Below are 14,597 nucleotides of genomic sequence, written 5' to 3'. Positions count from 1 at the left end.
GGAGTATTCACTGTTCATGAGTGTCAGGCTAGACCATCGCTGAGATTTGCACATTGTAATGACGAGAGGTTCACCTGCAGATAGCAAGAGTCACACTGTGTATGCGCAAAGTGGTTGTATGAGGTGGGAAGCGAACAGAGACGTATGATCGTACAAAGATGAAAACAGACACCACAAAAGACCGAAGACAGAAGTCAATGCGGACGCAGAGCAATCAAGGTTGCTACTACAAACCCGCTGAGATGACTTCGCTTAGGCCTTGAGGACGTACTGGCGCTTGCCAAAGTGAACCGACTTCTTGTGTTGACGCTCGGTGGTCTGAGTTCGCTCGTGCTACAGGGATGAGAAAAGAGTGGGAGGCGGTGTAAGCGTACTGGGCTTGATCTCATAGACAGCAGTTGGATGATCGCCGAGCATCAATCCTCCTCTGATGTTGCGGGAGCATGCACCATTGACGTCCACTCTTCCCTCCTCATCTGTTGGCAGTGATGTACACCTGCGTTTTATGGCCTGATCCAAGCCGCCTCATGCACAGCTCTTGTAGAGAAGTCTGTAGGCTCGAGCCCCGGCACCGTTGCCTTCTAGCCTTCTCCAACTCCAAGAAGTGCTCATGAAGAAGTGTGTACCACCGTTGGCCAGTCCACGCATCTATCTTCCACCGGCACCTTGCCCATCCTCTACTGCCTTGCCTCGCATCACACCCCTGCATAGCATGTCCTTAGCTCTTCGTCTTCTCCTCCATCGATGCTCACCTTGGTCAGCCTCCTTCGGATAGCCCTGGTCTGCTTTGGTCGGAGGTCGAGAGGCATGTACTTCTTGCCCTTGTAGAAGTCACGCAGGTTGGAGCGCTGCTTGGCGTTCATGACGGTGAGGACACGGGCAATGGACTTGCGGGTGGAGTTACTAGTAGATGGAGGGAGAGGAGACGATGGATGATATCCCAGGTCAGTACAAGGTCCTGTGCAATGTGCGAATTGTGTCTTTGGGCCTGCATCGTACTGGCCTGCCTGCCACAACGCCTGGAATCTCAAACCTCCCTTCCACCTCGCATGACTCTTGCTCCTCGAGCATCGCCCCTCTGTCGCTGGTCTTGCGATTGCGATGATTCTGTCTAGCCCTCTTCATCTCATCTTTGTCCCACTCTCTCATCCTCTGTCTCGTGCACGTATCAATTGCAGCGGCCCTTGCCAACTCACATCCTGGTCAGCTTGCTAGAAGCACCACCAGCGACCTTGGCCACACGGAGCTGGAGGAGCTCTCCCTTGAGCTCCTCGAGCTGCTTGGTCAAGTCAGCCTTGGACTTGGAGGTGAGTTCGTGTGCCTTGACTTTTGCCATTGTTGATGATGAGGATGATGGGGTGGTGATGGTGAGGGGGAGGACTAGGATTTCGAGAATGTGTGAGTCGAGACTTCTGGAGCGGGCGGCTGTGGCTGCGTGCCCCTCTCTGCCTGCCTGCCTGCCTGCCCTGCGCCTGTGTGGCCCGCTGCTGGGCTCCAGGCTGAGGCGAGGCCGCGCCGCAACTCTGCAAAATCTGCAGAGGCGGACGAGGGACGTTGCGCGCGGCGAAATCTGCCTCGCCCGCGTCTGGCTCCGAAGTTGGACAGGCGAGCCATCTGCGGCCCACCCGTGGCTTCCCCCCCAGCCTCACTCACACAAGAATCCTTCGACGTCCACCTACTCCCGGCCTCTACCTACCTTCCCTCACATCACCACATACACATCATGGAATCTTCAAAGACACCCGTCAAGCTCGCCGCTGTGAGTATACACACACATCATGCGGCCTTTCTCGTCGATCAATCTCTGGGTGAAAGACACACCCAGCAGGACTGGCTGGACTCGAAGGAGCAGCCATAGGAAGATTTGTAGGCATGATGCCATGGCAAAGCCGCCACGACCAAGGTCATCGTAGGAGATATCAGGCTGTACACTAGACACGCATCTAGCTCAGAGGGCTTCTCATCGAGACCTTACGAGAATGATGAGTCGTCACAGAGGGCATAATTCTTCTCGGCGGCTGGGCCAGGATGAGGCGCAGCATCGTAGCGCAGATGCAGCGGTAGCTACTGGCGAGGTTGTGAGACAGCAGCTCGTATTCAGGCTACTGTGCTGCCACTGCCGAAGATCTATGATGGAACCAGGCATGATCATTGCAGGAACGCAGCTCCCACATTCAGCGCCTTCAACCCTGCTGACCTATCCATGACCTCACTCTCCCCTTTCTCTCTCTCAGGTCACCAAGGTTCTGGGCCGAACTGGATCGCGTGGAGGAGTCATCCAGGTCCGAGTTGAGATGATGGGACAGGAAGATGGAAACCGATCGATCATCCGAAACGTAAAGGGACCCGTGAAGGAGGGTGACATCCTCGCCCTGCTCGAGTCGGAGCGTGAGGCTCGGTGAGTACAGACAGAGTCGTGATAGGATGCGAGAGGGGTGCATCCGGAGGAAGGAGAGGTTACTGTACAGGGTCGGACTGGATCATCCGGTGGAATCGCACGCGATGAAAGGGCTGCTCAAGCCTCGTCATGACAAAGCATATACAGCGATGGAAGGCAGGGCTGATTCAGCTTCAGATCGGATGGGGCCTTGCATCGTCGTTGAGAGCAATAGAGGGGTTGTCGCATCTGGCATTACAGGACATGATCACTGACACCTGACAATTCTCACTTGATTCTTCACAGACGACTGCGTTAAAACCCTTGGAACTTCTTCCGAAGCTCTCTGGTCCATGGCACGTCACGCACACTTCTCTCACTCTCAAAACACGAAGTGGCTTCTCAGTTGAGATGATCAACAGCTGCCGTTCTTCACCCATCATTCATTCCCCCAGAGTTGTAGGAGACACCTCCCCTTTACTTCTCCAGGGTTCTATCTGTACAATTTTGCCTGCCAGCCTCATTCCATTGTCCGATTCCAATCGACATTGCCATCGCACATCACGACTGTTTCGCCCGGGAGGGGAGTGTGTGCAATAGTGTGACTCGTCTCAGCATCTTGCTCGACCGAGGATGCTGCCTGTCTGTCATGTATGTGTATGAGTGTGAATTGAACAAGAAATGCTAGTACAAAATGAAATTGGTCCGAAACCGCCCGATCGCTCCCCGCTCAGTCTACAACCTCGCCTCTCTCCTGCTACCACCACTAGGTCCAGCAGCAGGCACGGCTGCCGCTGCGCTACTCTTGAAACTCGTTGCCCTACTTCTAGTGCCATTTTGTGCCCTCTTTGCAAATTGACCCTTGCCAAGTCGAATGACACTGTTCTTCTTCCTACCCTTGAGCAATTGTGGTTGCCAAATGGCTTTTTGACCTGGTAGTAGCGAAGGGGTGGCAGTACTACTGCTGCCGCTCGAGGTAGCAGTGGGCATGTCCTCTACATTTCCACCGGCCTTGTACCTCCTACCGATACGAGGAGGCGTGAGCAATCTCCCCCTTGGTGCCAGATCCTTCCAAGTCTTGTCCTCCATGAGCTCCTCATCCGGTCTCGCCTGTCCAGGCCCATCAATCTCCTCTGCGGCTCTAAGTCTCCTGAGATGTACCTCAGCCTTGGCCGCAAGTTCCCGCCTCATCTCCTCTTCTGAACGACCAGTATATCTTACGAGCTTCCTGATGTTGAGCCGTGTGAGCTCATTGAACGCCTCCTTGTTGTCCTCGAATCGCGTCACCTGCGTCTGATCCAGGAAGAGGGCACTCCCAAGCTGAGAGGTGGACTGACCACTTCGCTTGGAGCGCAGTAGCGTCTCACGAGCCATAGCTCGAGCAGTCATCTCGAAGCGAAGATCACCTTTGCTGTTGTCCACTAGCTCGAGCAGAGCACGAGGAGCATTGTCGCCTGGACGGTTGCCGTGGAGATGTAGACGGGTGTACCCGCCTGGACGCTCGGCATAGCGCTGTGCGAGCTGTTGTAGGATGGGAACAGTGGTATCTCGGGCCTGCCGTACGCAAAAGCAGAAAGACAAGTCAGCGCATTTGTCCCAGCGGCGGCTCACCGAGCTCCATCCTCTCTTCGAACACTCACGAATACATATCCAGAAGCCTTTGCGGCCTGCTGATTAGCTCCTCTCCTATCCATCTGCTGCGACCTCTTTGCCTTTGTGATGATCTTCTCTGCCTCCCTCTGGGCCTCCTTTGCCTTTGCCACGGTCGTAGAGATCCTCTCGTGCTGGAAGAGCGAGGTGACCAGGTTCCGCAAGAGGTGATTGCGATGGCCCGAGGTTCGGGACAATTTGCGGAAGGCGTGACCCTTCATTGTGAGGGGTGAAAAGAGGTGGTTGTGGTGAGGTGTGGGTGTGTATCAGCGACTGATGGCGGTGGCTGCGTGGTGGTGAGCGGCTGGTATGCTGATGCTGCCTGTCGTAAGAAGATCGTCGTGGAGAATAATCTCCTTGGCTCTGCCCTCGCCTGTGCGCCTGGGCTGGGCGCATGGCCGGGAGTGGCAGCCCAGCCGCGCAACCCAAAGGCGTGGGTGGGTGGGCCCAGTAGTCATTAATCATCTCTCGCCCACACCACTCACCTCTTCTCATACCACCGATTACCCATTGAACATCACTTCATACCATCAAACACTTCACTTTCGCGCCCTCCACCATGGTCTCTTCAACACTCCGTCTCGCCTCTTCTTCGCTGCTGCGCTCCGCCGCCCGCTCCTCCTCGGTCGCCCTGCCCCGAGTCGCTTCCATCGCTCCTTCTTCCCGCCTCGTGGCTCCCGCTGCATTCAAGGTAGCCCTCGCACCCGTCACAGTGGGAAACGCCGTTAGGGGATACGCTTCCGGATCGGGACTGAGCCACCAGGAGATCCAGAACCGAATCGTCGAGGTGCTCAAGAGCTTTGAAAAGGTGGACCCGGCAAAGGTGAGCACAAGGAAGGACGGAATAGGAAGGATTGGCAAGGAGGAAGATGGGGGCCTCTAGTGGCTGCGCCAGTCCTAATTGGAGAAGCAGAGGTCAGGATGGGGATACGAGACGATATAAAGCGGGCTACCAACCTTGTATCGGGACAGCCATCCTTCTCGGCCTCTCTTCTGCTGCTTTTTTACCGGGCGCAAGGGAGAGGCTCCACATGTATGCTAGCAGTGCTTCTGACACTGCATCAAACCTCTTCTCCTCTCCCAATCGATCAGGTCAACGCTGACGCTGCCTTCACTAGCACCCTCGGACTGGACAGCCTCGACGCTGTAGAGGTCGTCATGGCAATCGAGGAGGAGTTCAACATTGTGCGTACCTCGTTCTGCTCAGCTCGGGATTTGGAGGCGCGGAGGAAAGGATGATCGGAGAGCAGAAGATTGCCGAAAGGGAGACCGCCCTGTATGACGAAGCCGCTCAGACTGATCTCGATTACCCTCTCGTTGCTTTGAACCTCTCTTTACAGGAGATTCCTGATGCCGATGCCGACTCGATTCAGACTGTTGGTCAGGCCATCGAGTACATTTCCAAGACCCCCGAGGGTGAGTTTTTCAGAACGGCGACGAATTGCAATGAGTGCGCCTTCTCTTCCCATACTGACTCGGCTTACCTCCCGGGCTCGACTTATAGCTCAGTAAGCCTATCGCTCAAAATCGAAAGGAGGGTCTAGAGCGGGATGGGATGAAGGAGTGGACGAGGGCAATAGAGGCTCGCTGGTGAGGGCGGCCGCGGGCCTTTCGGGCATCTTATCTTGTCACGACGACCTTTGGCCGTCATACCACTCTTCAATTTCAGCTCGTCTGATACTATTGCTGGCATTGCATTTGCATTTTGCGCAGAACGAGCGCTAACGTTTTCTCACACGCACTCCTTTGCCCCGTCTGAAGTATTGTACACTCTCATCCTATTCCCCTGAGCACTTGGCCTCCGACGCTGTCAACTCTGCTAACGGCCCAACCCCCCCGTCAGATCCCGCTCCACCTTCCCCGGCCATGTCACTCCTGTTTGTTCATCTGCATGCAACACCTCAGAAGGCGCTAGCAGTCCTGAGCGTCTCAAGCTTCTTGTTGACCTCTGCCGTAGATCGATCCAATTGCTCCGCCAGTGCCGCCTGTCTGTTGTGGTTGAGCAGGCCGTACGTCTCGCACAAGTCTCCATCGATGACGCTCTTGACTGGCGCATAGAATCCCCTGTAGGCAAGATGATCTCTGCCCACTAGGGAGGAAGAGGCAGCTACTGCTGCCGAGGCAGAGGCAGAGGCGATGCTAGCCTCCTGGCGCAGGGCCATTTCGAGGGTGGAGAGCATCTCGATGTCCTCCTTTGACACGAATGGGATCAACACACCAATCGTGCCGCCCAGACAAGTGTAGAGGATCACATCCCTCCCCCCTGGCGCGAGTGCCACACGATGGATCGCAGTGACAATGTCGCCTAGGTAGTAGTGGGCCTGCAGCGCGAGCCTGTGCGGTGCTCCCTGCAGGTAGGGCTTCTCGTGCAGCACAGTCAGTCCCGTAGGGTCCTCATCGACCGTCTGTGACACACCCGAGTCGAGACGGTTGATGAAGATGTTGCCAAACTTGTCCCCTGCGGCAACAGTGTCGTAATCCAGCATCGTCACCGCCGTGGTCCACCTAGGCTGGATATCATCGGCAAAGATGATCAGTCGGTTCTCAGCCGACTTGTAAGTGACGTACATCGTAGATTCTTGCATGTCGCCCACGATGATGCGGGACCCTTGAGTGTGCAGACAGGTAATGGCGGTGGGGAAGCCGCGATTCTCGCACTTGCGCAAGAGCTTCTTCTTGCCCAAGTCATAGATGCGTAAAGTGCTCCCCACACCGGCCAGCAGACGTCCCTGGAAGCGGCGAAGGGCAATAGGAACGTCCTCTACCTCTGTCTTGTGAACAAATTGCAAAGACTTCCCGCCATCGATGATCTTGTAGGTGGTGAGGAAAGCCTGTCGGATCGTTCGCGGCGTGACGATTGTATCGGCTGCAGTGCCCACAACTAGGTATAGATCAGGATCCTCGGCGCTCTGCTGCGCACTGTTGGCAAAGGGGATGACTGCGACGCTGAAGGCGGCCTCGTTGTTTTCCAGCTCAATTCTGTGAGCAGTAGTCGAACTCAGAGCGTCTACAACTCGGATACAACTACTCCATTGTCCCGCTTCAGCTCGAATCGGTCCAAAGTCTGCCGGGTCCAAGTCGAGCACTCCACGCTGAGCCGGCTTGGGCTCTTTAGCCATGGCTGCTATCCGCCTTTCCTGCTCCCACGATGAAAGGGTACGATGGTCGGCTTCTGCTAGATAAAAGATGCCATTGTTGGCAGGATGGGGCGTCATCCGCCTGGGCGTATACGAGAGTGGGACACTATCCGATTTGAGCTTGGTGCCTAGCGTTGGGATGGTGAAGATGCGGAGACTGCCCCCAACGATGCCGATGAGACCATCTGGACACATCTCGGCGTTGAATGTCCAAGCATGGTCCAGTGCATCGAAGATCAGAGGTGTAAAGTGTGTCCTCGATTGATGTGCGTAATTGAGCCACGGCCGCGAGCCCAAGGCAAGGACACCCGGCTCTCCGCCTTGAAGCTTTACTCTCACCAATCTCACAGGCTTAGCGCCCAAGAACCGCGTCCGTGTGTCTGTCAATTGCCCCGAGATTGGATCCAGGACAGTCCTGAGTAACACTCCATTCCTCAGCCCGATGTTGACGAACATAGTCGCATGGTTGCGATCAATCGTCACGTCCCTCATCTCAGCCACGCAGATGCTGTTCGGCGGCGCTGTGAGGGCTTGAATCGAAATAGACGCCAACGTAGACTCTGGGTCCAGGGAGATGATCCTCACCGTGGAATCTTCGCATCCCACAGCAAGATACGGCGTTCGTTGCCGGCCCTCAGGGGGGTCAGCCATCGACAGTGTGATCACTCGCGACCCCATGCTCTTGCGTTCCTGATACTCGTTGAGCTGCCCATCCATGTCCTGCTCAAAGTAGACCAGCTCGTTAGTAGGAGCCAATGCTACAACGACTTGACGCTCATTTGTTGCAGCAGCGACGATGGTTGTCTGCTCGCCGTTGGGCATGGCCGGTGCAGCCCACTCCACCACTCTGCGGTCTGGCATGATATGACGGATGCCCTTGGGATGAACCTGCAGCAAAGCGTCTGCCCCTAGCTGCTGAACAGCCAGTGTAGGAGCGGACGTGAGGAAGCCAGAATCGTTCACTTCCTCAATGGTTTCGCCAATGGAGAGAATGAGGGTACCATTGACGAAGCTGAGCACAATGTACGAGTCATACTCGTCTGCGCTCCGAAGTCGTGTTGTCCATATGGCATTTGGAATACCAGGGAGATCGGAGCTGACTGCCTCCTGCACCTCGAGACCATGCTGTAGCATCCTGAAAGTGCTGCGAGGTCCTCTACCGCATGCTGTGAAGATCTGTGGCGAGTCGCTGGCAGTAGCATTGAAGACCTGAGCGTCCAAAATAGGGTCTAGAGCAGACAGATTGTCCGTGAGAAGGAGATTCTCGAGCTCTCTCGGTGTGAAGGTAGGAGGCTCGATCGGCGTGTCAGTCATGCCAAGCGCAGGATAGCTCGTACTCGAGTAAGTCGGGATGTCGTCATCGTCGCCCAGCTTTTGGAAGGAGTACAGATGAGAAGCGCCATATTCTGCTGCTACGAAGAGGAAACCTGCTCTGAGGATATTGAGGGACGTAGCGAGAGGGACTGTATCGAAGTACTTGATGTTCAGAGACTTGATGTCTTCGTCTTCGTGATCGATGGTAATCTTGAAGAGGTCTCCATCTTCGTTTTGCACCAGGAAGAAGAAGTTGTTCTTCATACGGTGGCACACTGACGCTGTTACGATCGTCCCTCTCCGCTCTTCCTTCTTCTCCACAGGGTTAAGCCGGCGAGGAATGGCTACCCGATGTTCCTCTCCCACACTATGCTTGTACGTGATGTAATCTTCTGAGCAGACCAGGACACCTCCTGGCCCTTCCCATCGCTCAGTGTTCTGATTGTAGCCCCCTGGCACCTGAATCAAGTACGACGAGCGGGGATCCACCGGTGAAGACCATCTCCGCACAACATGATTCAGGCCCAGATCCAGCTCGTAGTATGTGAGGAGCTTCTCCGTCGTATGGTAAGCTTCTCCTGTAGAGTCTCGATCTGCCTCCTCGTAGTCCACCTCTAGCGCAGCAAATGTGGGATTCTCGAATCCGACATCCAGGCCGACCAGGGCGTGGATGATCGCATTGGGCTTGTGAGCTTCGAGCGGGCTCGAGATGGTGAGATTTGCAGCTGCATCTCGGTTGAGGATATATACGAGCTTTGACTTCTCCATAGCGCCGATCATGACCGCTCGGCCCTTCGGGTCAGAGGCGAGGTACTGGCCAGGAACGATCCGCCGCGAGCCCGACCTGCCGAAGGTCTCTTGATGGACAATGACAAAGGCATTCGCCCGACTGTCCAGCTCGGCGATGGTGATCCTACCCGAATCAGATCCAATGATGAGGTAGTCTGAGGGGAGAAAGCGGCAAGCGTTCAGCAATGCTATTGGCCTTACCCGGATTGGCCACCTCGCCTCACTCACCCTTTGAGCCTCCCGTCAGCCTAAAGGAAGCCAGACTCCTCACAATTCCAAATGCATCCTGCTCAAAGATGGATTTGGCCTTTCCTGTAACGCTCGTGTCCGGTCTCAGTAGCTCCAGCCGTGTCCCACCTCTGCAGACTACGATCTCCTGCTGCCGGGTACCGGAGAATTGCCCAACGACGGAGGCGGTGATGGCAGAGGGCGGGGAGAGTGTGGCATTGTAGAGGTGCATCGCGAGGATGGAAGCTGCAGAGAGCCTTCGGAGCCAAGCGATGTATTCAGCCGAGTGAGCCTCAGGGAATGTAGAGGATGGGCAGGAAGGGTATTTGCGGTGGGTAAGATGCTATGAGCGCAGGCAGTGGCTGGAGACTTTCAGTGAGATCTTCTCGCCTCAAGCGCCCCTTCCGTCTCCGCTGCACCGATCAGCGTCGGGCAGTGGACAGGCGCACACTCAAGCATCAAGGCTATCTAGAGACACTTATTATTTCTGCAGGCAACAATCGATGGCGACGACGATACAGAACAGACACAGAGACGAGAACCAGACGGCCTGCTCTGACGGCAGTAGTCGACGAAGCTTCGCGCCTGTGCCTTTCGCGACCTGTGACTGGAGAGCATAGAGACTACAACAAGGGGGGGAAACCGAATAGAAGAGAGGGTATGGACCATTCGTTTTTGGGCAGATACTACAAGGGATGGATCAGAGGGACATCCATATGAGAAGAGGGAGAAGGAAGAGATGTCGAGGCGCTCAGGGCTGTAGCTGAGAGCGCGCTCTATCTTTGAAGCTCAGGTGCTCGAAAGTTGAAAGAGCATCCCTCATCCTTCGCGGGATCGCTCTCCACCTGAAGCGCTTTGCTGTTGCTGGTGAAGAGGAGTTCCCACGCCTCGAGGGTGGAGACCAGTATCCCTCCCGGGCTGAGCGTTGCTGCCGGGCATTGTAGTAGGGAATGGGTGCTGAATGGTAGGCGTCATGGTGCCGGGCCTAATGGTGATGAGGCTCTTGAGCCAGCCGTTCTCGGTGCTGAGACGAGCGTTCTCATCCTCCAGGGCCTTGACCTTGTCCTCCAAAATCTTTGCACTGTGCTCAAGGGCTTGCTCTCTTTGTTTCTTCTTGACGCGGAACCGGGCAGATGCAGCGGTGTTTCGTCGGCGCTTGTCCTCTTCGATGGCAGCTCGATTGGCCTCGGCATCGGCTTCAGGGTTGCCAGTGTCGATCAGCTTGAGAGGCGGAATCTCGTCTCGAATGTCTCGAGCCGTCTCCTCCTCCTCTTCGGCCTTTTCTCTCTCCCTCTCCTCCTTGGTCGAGATTCGACGCTTCTTCGACGAGGGCAGGTTGGCAGACGAGGCTCGGGTCGATGAACCAGACCCATCGTTGCTGTGCGCCTGATCTTTGTCCTCGGTGGTAGCTGCCTGCTGAGTCCAAGCTGGCGCACCAAAGGTCTGGGGGGCAGTGGGTCCGCCGTGACTCTCGAACCCAGATGCAAATGCGCCGTTGGCAGCAGGGTAGCCTGCCCCAGCGTAGCCATTCTGAGCATGGGCGAGCAGGTTGAGAGGATTGTTGTAGGGGTTAGTTCCAGACAAAATCTGCTGGAAAGCAATTGCCTGCATCAACTCTGGGGAGACGCCGAAGGGCAAGCCAGGGATTGCAGCGAGAGGGGCACTTCCGTTGACCTGCTGTTGAGAAGAGCCAGAGGCATTTTGTGGAGGCAGATTGAACTGGGAGAAAGCATTCTCGCCGGTCATGACAGGCTGCTGGGAATGCTCCAGTGGCTGCTCCGAAGTGCCGTTGGGCATCTCGTTCTCGGCGTGCCTTCGGAGCCTGGTGTCTCGCTGACTATTGGTGGCAGCGGGATATCCAGGTCGTCGACCTTCTCCAGCGGCAGCAGAAGGAGGCGCAAAGTACTGGAGCTTATCAGTGGCAATCTTGTGCTCACGGAGCATTGCTGCTTCATGAGCAGACGCAGCACTGGAAGCAGCGTTGCCGTCGTCGTTGCGACCAGTGGATGCCCTCAAGCCCTCTCGAGTCTTACCGGCCCTGACATCCGCGCGGTTGGTGTTGTTGCTCTCCCTCTCACGCTCCTTCTCCTGGCGCTCATTCTCCTCTCTCTTGGCCTCGGCATCCTTTTCGTCGTCGAGGAGCAGAGCATGACCGGTAGGTCCATCGAAGGAGAAGTTGGCGTTGGTCCACAGTTCGAGTTGTTCAGCAAAGTCTTTGCTCGTAGCGCCTTCACCATCACGGTCTTCGGGAGTGAAGGCGTTCAAGCCGGCAAGGATGGAGGAAGAGTCCTGAGGAGCAGTACCAGCAGCAGCGGTACCTTCTCCCAAGGAGCCGCCAGCTTCTCGGTTGCTGCCGCTCTCGCTGTTCGAGAATTGCCTCAAATTGAAGAGGAAGTCGTCGTTAAGCGGCATGTTGGACGAACGAGAAGAACTGAGGTCGTCTACAAGACGTTCCGATGGAGTGCAGCGATGATGAAAGAGGGCGCGGCTTAGGGGTAGAAAGAACGAGAGACCGAGGAAGAATTGCGATACCTGGGTGCAAGATCTACGCCCTGCACTCAGCAACACTCAGAAGTCAGATTCGGATATGCGCCGCTGCTTGGTTTGCGGAAACCAAGCAAGTGGTCCGGCCTGTTCTCCGCCGTTGAGGCTTCGGATGGCAGGACGTTTGATTGATTCAAGCGGTGGAGGTATGGAATGGACAAGAGTGAGGTGATGGTGGGGGAGGATAGTGTGATCGCACTTGGCCAAGCCCTTCTAATCACGCCTTTCTTTCGAGCGTAAGCTGGGCGCGGCGACGGATGGACTGCCCCGGTTACCTCCGCGCAGGGCCGAGGCACTAGAGCAGAGGTCCACATCCGCCGCGCTCTCGCACATTCGGGGACCGAGGTAAGATTTTCTATTCAGTGCCCTTGGCCCCGTGATTAGAACCGAGTGGATCTAAGCACGTTCGCACACCAGCCCCGGCAATCAGCCAATTCGCCGGACTGATGGAGGCCAGCAACGGCGGGACAACCAATCTATATATGGCCAGCATGCAGCTACTCTGGCAACGATGACAAGCAGGGAAGAGTGGAGGAGCACCTGTACCCTCCTTACCCCTCACCCTCCTCGACTCAGCATCGACATCTCCTCGGTGACGAGTCTGAGACCTTCCTGCGCCCGCGCGCCGAGGTCATCTAACCCTTGTCCAGTAACCCCGCTGCCCGGTCCTTTGGCTCCCGCCATCTTAGCTTGTACCTCTGCCAAGGCCTTACTGCGCTGACCTTCAGGGCCCATTGCCTTTGCTAGTATCTTTGCGTAGAGGTCCGATGCATGAGCTAGTTGCGCCTGACGCGGCGACGAGGCCGTTTCGGTACCCGCCGCTGCAGGCACGACCCGATCCTCCAGGTACATGCGGGCCAGATTCATCATCGCCAGGGCATTGCCACCCTCTGCGGCGATGCCGAACCACTTGGCAGCCATGTCATTGCTTGGCTCGACGGCCCACTTCTTGATGTGCTCCTGTCTTGCTCGTACGGCTGCGTCCACTGGCGGACTCCTCGATGAGCTCGATGGATCCAATGACATGTCCAGGCTTGCGTTGAGAGGCTCAGTGCCTTGCTCCTCTGGCGCTGGAGGCTGGAGAAGGTAGCGCATTCCTGCGGAGAAGGCACAATCAGGAGACCCTAGCTCCGCGCCTCTCTCCAGCAGACGTAGAGACTCAGTGAGTAGGGTCTCTCTCCTCTCTGCACCCAGACCGGTTGGCTGACCACCGCCCAGAGTCAGAGAGGAGGGCGCAGGAGGCGCCTGAACCTCTTTGGTCATGAGATGAGCCAAAGCTCTACAGGCACGCGACGAGCCCCTGTTCACGCCCTCACGCAGTAGTGACCGGGCCCTTTCGTCGTCCTTCCTCACCCACTTGCCTTCGGCGTAGAGTGCAGCAAGCTCGAACCATGCGTCCTCCACTCCTGCCTCCCCAGCCAGTCGGTACATCTTCTCCACTTCTTGTAGTGTCTCCTGTCTCGTCCTGGGCTGCGACACTGCTGAAGATGGCATTGCTCCCAGCGTAGTGGGGTCGTTGCCTCGCTCGAGGGTACTGAGGAGATGTCTGCCGATGCCGAAGATGCCTTGGGGGTGGCCTCGGCTTGCGAGATGAGCGAAGACACGATAGGCAGCAGAAGACTGAGAGGCTTGAGCTGCCCTTTGCTCTCCCGGTACCAGCAGATAAGTGCCAGGAGGGGGAGGTGCCCGACCCTGTAGCACAATATTGGCCCAGTGGTATGACGATTGCCAGTCTCCCCACTGCGAAGTGGGGGAATTCTCGCCAGACGCTGAAGCTGACGGGGCTGGGGAAGAGAGGTTGGCGGAGTCGAGCTCGAGGGCAGGCAGTAGGGCCGGATCTGATCCAAATGCTATGCGGTACATGTTGAAGGCGACCGGGTGCCGGCGAGGGTCTCCACTTGATGTTACCAAGAGAGTCGTGAGCTCCGTCAGAGAAGTAGCAGGATGTTGCTCAGATGCTAGACCTGAATGGCGTGCGGAGAAAGAACAAGAATGAGCTCAGTGTGCCACGCACAAGGCCCAAATTCGCATTCCTATAGCCTTCTCCTGACTCACTTTGCCTGATTCGCTCGTCTACTGTTGCCCAACCCGCCTTTGCCTCCTCTACCGTCTTGGCGTCAGCAGCAGATCTGACTTGCTCCAGAACTTTTCCGATGATGTCCTCGCAGAGCTGACGAGGGATCGGAAGTTGATCATCTGATATGCTCTTAGGCAATAGTCTAGCAACTGAGGAGGACAGCGAAGGGAGAGGAGCCTGTATTGTCGTTGCCCTCTGTACCGGTGTGGCAAGTCGTGGCACGGAAGTGGTTATGAAGGCTCTGGCGGCGAAGCGTGCGGTAGCAGGTAAGAGGGGCAGCGCAGACTGTGTGGCGGACTTGATGGCACCAGTCCACCGTAGTCTACGGGCAAGAATAGACCGTGGGACCATGTTGGGCTCTCCAGGAGGGAGTAGTGACGCAGGTTGAATGTGAAGGGACAGTAGTGGAGGCGGGGAAGGAGTGCGAGAAGATCTGAAAGCCTGAAAGGACGTCTGTGCTCAACCGCCAAAAGCGTGGCGC

At 56.4% G+C, this 14,597-nt stretch overlaps 7 protein-coding genes across 7 annotated transcripts; 2 read left to right on the top strand and 5 right to left on the bottom strand.

Moving 5' to 3' along the window:
- Positions 1-103: 103 nt before the first annotated feature.
- BCV69DRAFT_290795 (hypothetical protein) lies at positions 104-1,336 on the bottom strand (the record flags this gene model as incomplete). Its single annotated transcript, XM_025493727.1, has 3 exons — positions 104-333; positions 753-903; positions 1,197-1,336. The coding sequence occupies 3 exons, from the start codon at positions 1,334-1,336 to the stop codon at positions 253-255; spliced, it is 372 nt and encodes a 123-aa protein (XP_025346595.1). The 3' UTR covers positions 104-252.
- An 877-nt stretch (positions 1,337-2,213) lies between these two features.
- Positions 2,214-2,402, top strand: BCV69DRAFT_250967 (40S ribosomal protein S28; the record flags this gene model as incomplete). The annotated part of the gene is made up of 1 exon (XM_025490405.1): positions 2,214-2,402. A coding segment is annotated over one exon (189 nt), but the record flags the coding sequence as incomplete, so codon positions are not given.
- Positions 2,403-3,028: 626 nt separating this feature from the next.
- BCV69DRAFT_290794 (ribosomal protein L17) lies at positions 3,029-4,369 on the bottom strand. Its single transcript, XM_025493726.1, has 2 exons — positions 4,018-4,369; positions 3,029-3,931 (listed from the first exon to the last, which is right to left on the bottom strand). Exons 1-2 carry the CDS (start codon positions 4,246-4,248, stop codon positions 3,113-3,115), a joined length of 1,050 nt encoding a protein of 349 aa, XP_025346593.1. The 5' UTR covers positions 4,249-4,369; the 3' UTR covers positions 3,029-3,112.
- Positions 4,370-4,631: 262 nt separating this feature from the next.
- On the top strand, positions 4,632-5,442 carry BCV69DRAFT_233309 (putative ACP1-mitochondrial acyl-carrier protein; the record flags this gene model as incomplete). The annotated part of the gene is made up of 3 exons (XM_025489858.1): positions 4,632-4,850; positions 5,120-5,212; positions 5,368-5,442. Coding segments are annotated over 3 exons (387 nt in total), but the record flags the coding sequence as incomplete, so codon positions are not given.
- A 345-nt stretch (positions 5,443-5,787) lies between these two features.
- Positions 5,788-9,841, bottom strand: BCV69DRAFT_313692 (hypothetical protein). The gene is made up of 2 exons (XM_025495054.1): positions 9,496-9,841; positions 5,788-9,422 (listed from the first exon to the last, which is right to left on the bottom strand). Exons 1-2 carry the CDS (start codon positions 9,725-9,727, stop codon positions 5,929-5,931), a joined length of 3,726 nt encoding a protein of 1,241 aa, XP_025346591.1. The 5' UTR covers positions 9,728-9,841; the 3' UTR covers positions 5,788-5,928.
- Positions 9,842-9,988: 147 nt separating this feature from the next.
- BCV69DRAFT_284063 (hypothetical protein) lies at positions 9,989-12,153 on the bottom strand. The gene has a single exon (XM_025492913.1). It carries the CDS (start codon positions 11,905-11,907, stop codon positions 10,315-10,317), a length of 1,593 nt encoding a protein of 530 aa, XP_025346590.1. The 5' UTR covers positions 11,908-12,153; the 3' UTR covers positions 9,989-10,314.
- A 224-nt stretch (positions 12,154-12,377) lies between these two features.
- BCV69DRAFT_284061 (hypothetical protein) lies at positions 12,378-14,518 on the bottom strand. Its single transcript, XM_025492912.1, has 2 exons — positions 14,095-14,518; positions 12,378-14,003 (listed from the first exon to the last, which is right to left on the bottom strand). Exons 1-2 carry the CDS (start codon positions 14,465-14,467, stop codon positions 12,598-12,600), a joined length of 1,779 nt encoding a protein of 592 aa, XP_025346589.1. The 5' UTR covers positions 14,468-14,518; the 3' UTR covers positions 12,378-12,597.
- Positions 14,519-14,597: the final 79 nt, after the last annotated feature.

This window comes from Pseudomicrostroma glucosiphilum (genome assembly GCF_003144135.1).
Source record: "Pseudomicrostroma glucosiphilum strain MCA 4718 unplaced genomic scaffold BCV69scaffold_11, whole genome shotgun sequence".
Classification (NCBI taxonomy): Eukaryota; Fungi; Basidiomycota; class Exobasidiomycetes; order Microstromatales; family Microstromataceae; genus Microstroma; species Microstroma glucosiphilum.
The sequence above is the reverse complement of the archived record's forward strand: the minus strand, read 5'-3'. Positions and strand labels throughout refer to the sequence as shown.

Bases quoted from the DNA above. Each gene is read 5' to 3' on its own strand.
- BCV69DRAFT_284061 (XM_025492912.1), bottom strand. From the start codon at position 14,467: ATGGTCCCACGGTCTATTCTTGCCCGTAGACTACGGTGGACTGGTGCC. The intron at 14,004-14,094 runs GTGAGTCAGGAG...CACGCCATTCAG, and splicing joins AGACGAGCGAATCAGGCAAA to GTCTAGCATCTGAGCAACAT.
- BCV69DRAFT_284063 (XM_025492913.1), bottom strand. From the start codon at position 11,907: ATGCCGCTTAACGACGACTTCCTCTTCAATTTGAGGCAATTCTCGAAC.
- BCV69DRAFT_290794 (XM_025493726.1), bottom strand. From the start codon at position 4,248: ATGAAGGGTCACGCCTTCCGCAAATTGTCCCGAACCTCGGGCCATCGC. The intron at 3,932-4,017 runs GTGAGTGTTCGA...TGCGTACGGCAG, and splicing joins AGGCTTCTGGATATGTATTC to GCCCGAGATACCACTGTTCC.
- BCV69DRAFT_313692 (XM_025495054.1), bottom strand. From the start codon at position 9,727: ATGCACCTCTACAATGCCACACTCTCCCCGCCCTCTGCCATCACCGCC. The intron at 9,423-9,495 runs GTGAGTGAGGCG...TTCTCCCCTCAG, and splicing joins GCTGACGGGAGGCTCAAAGG to ACTACCTCATCATTGGATCT.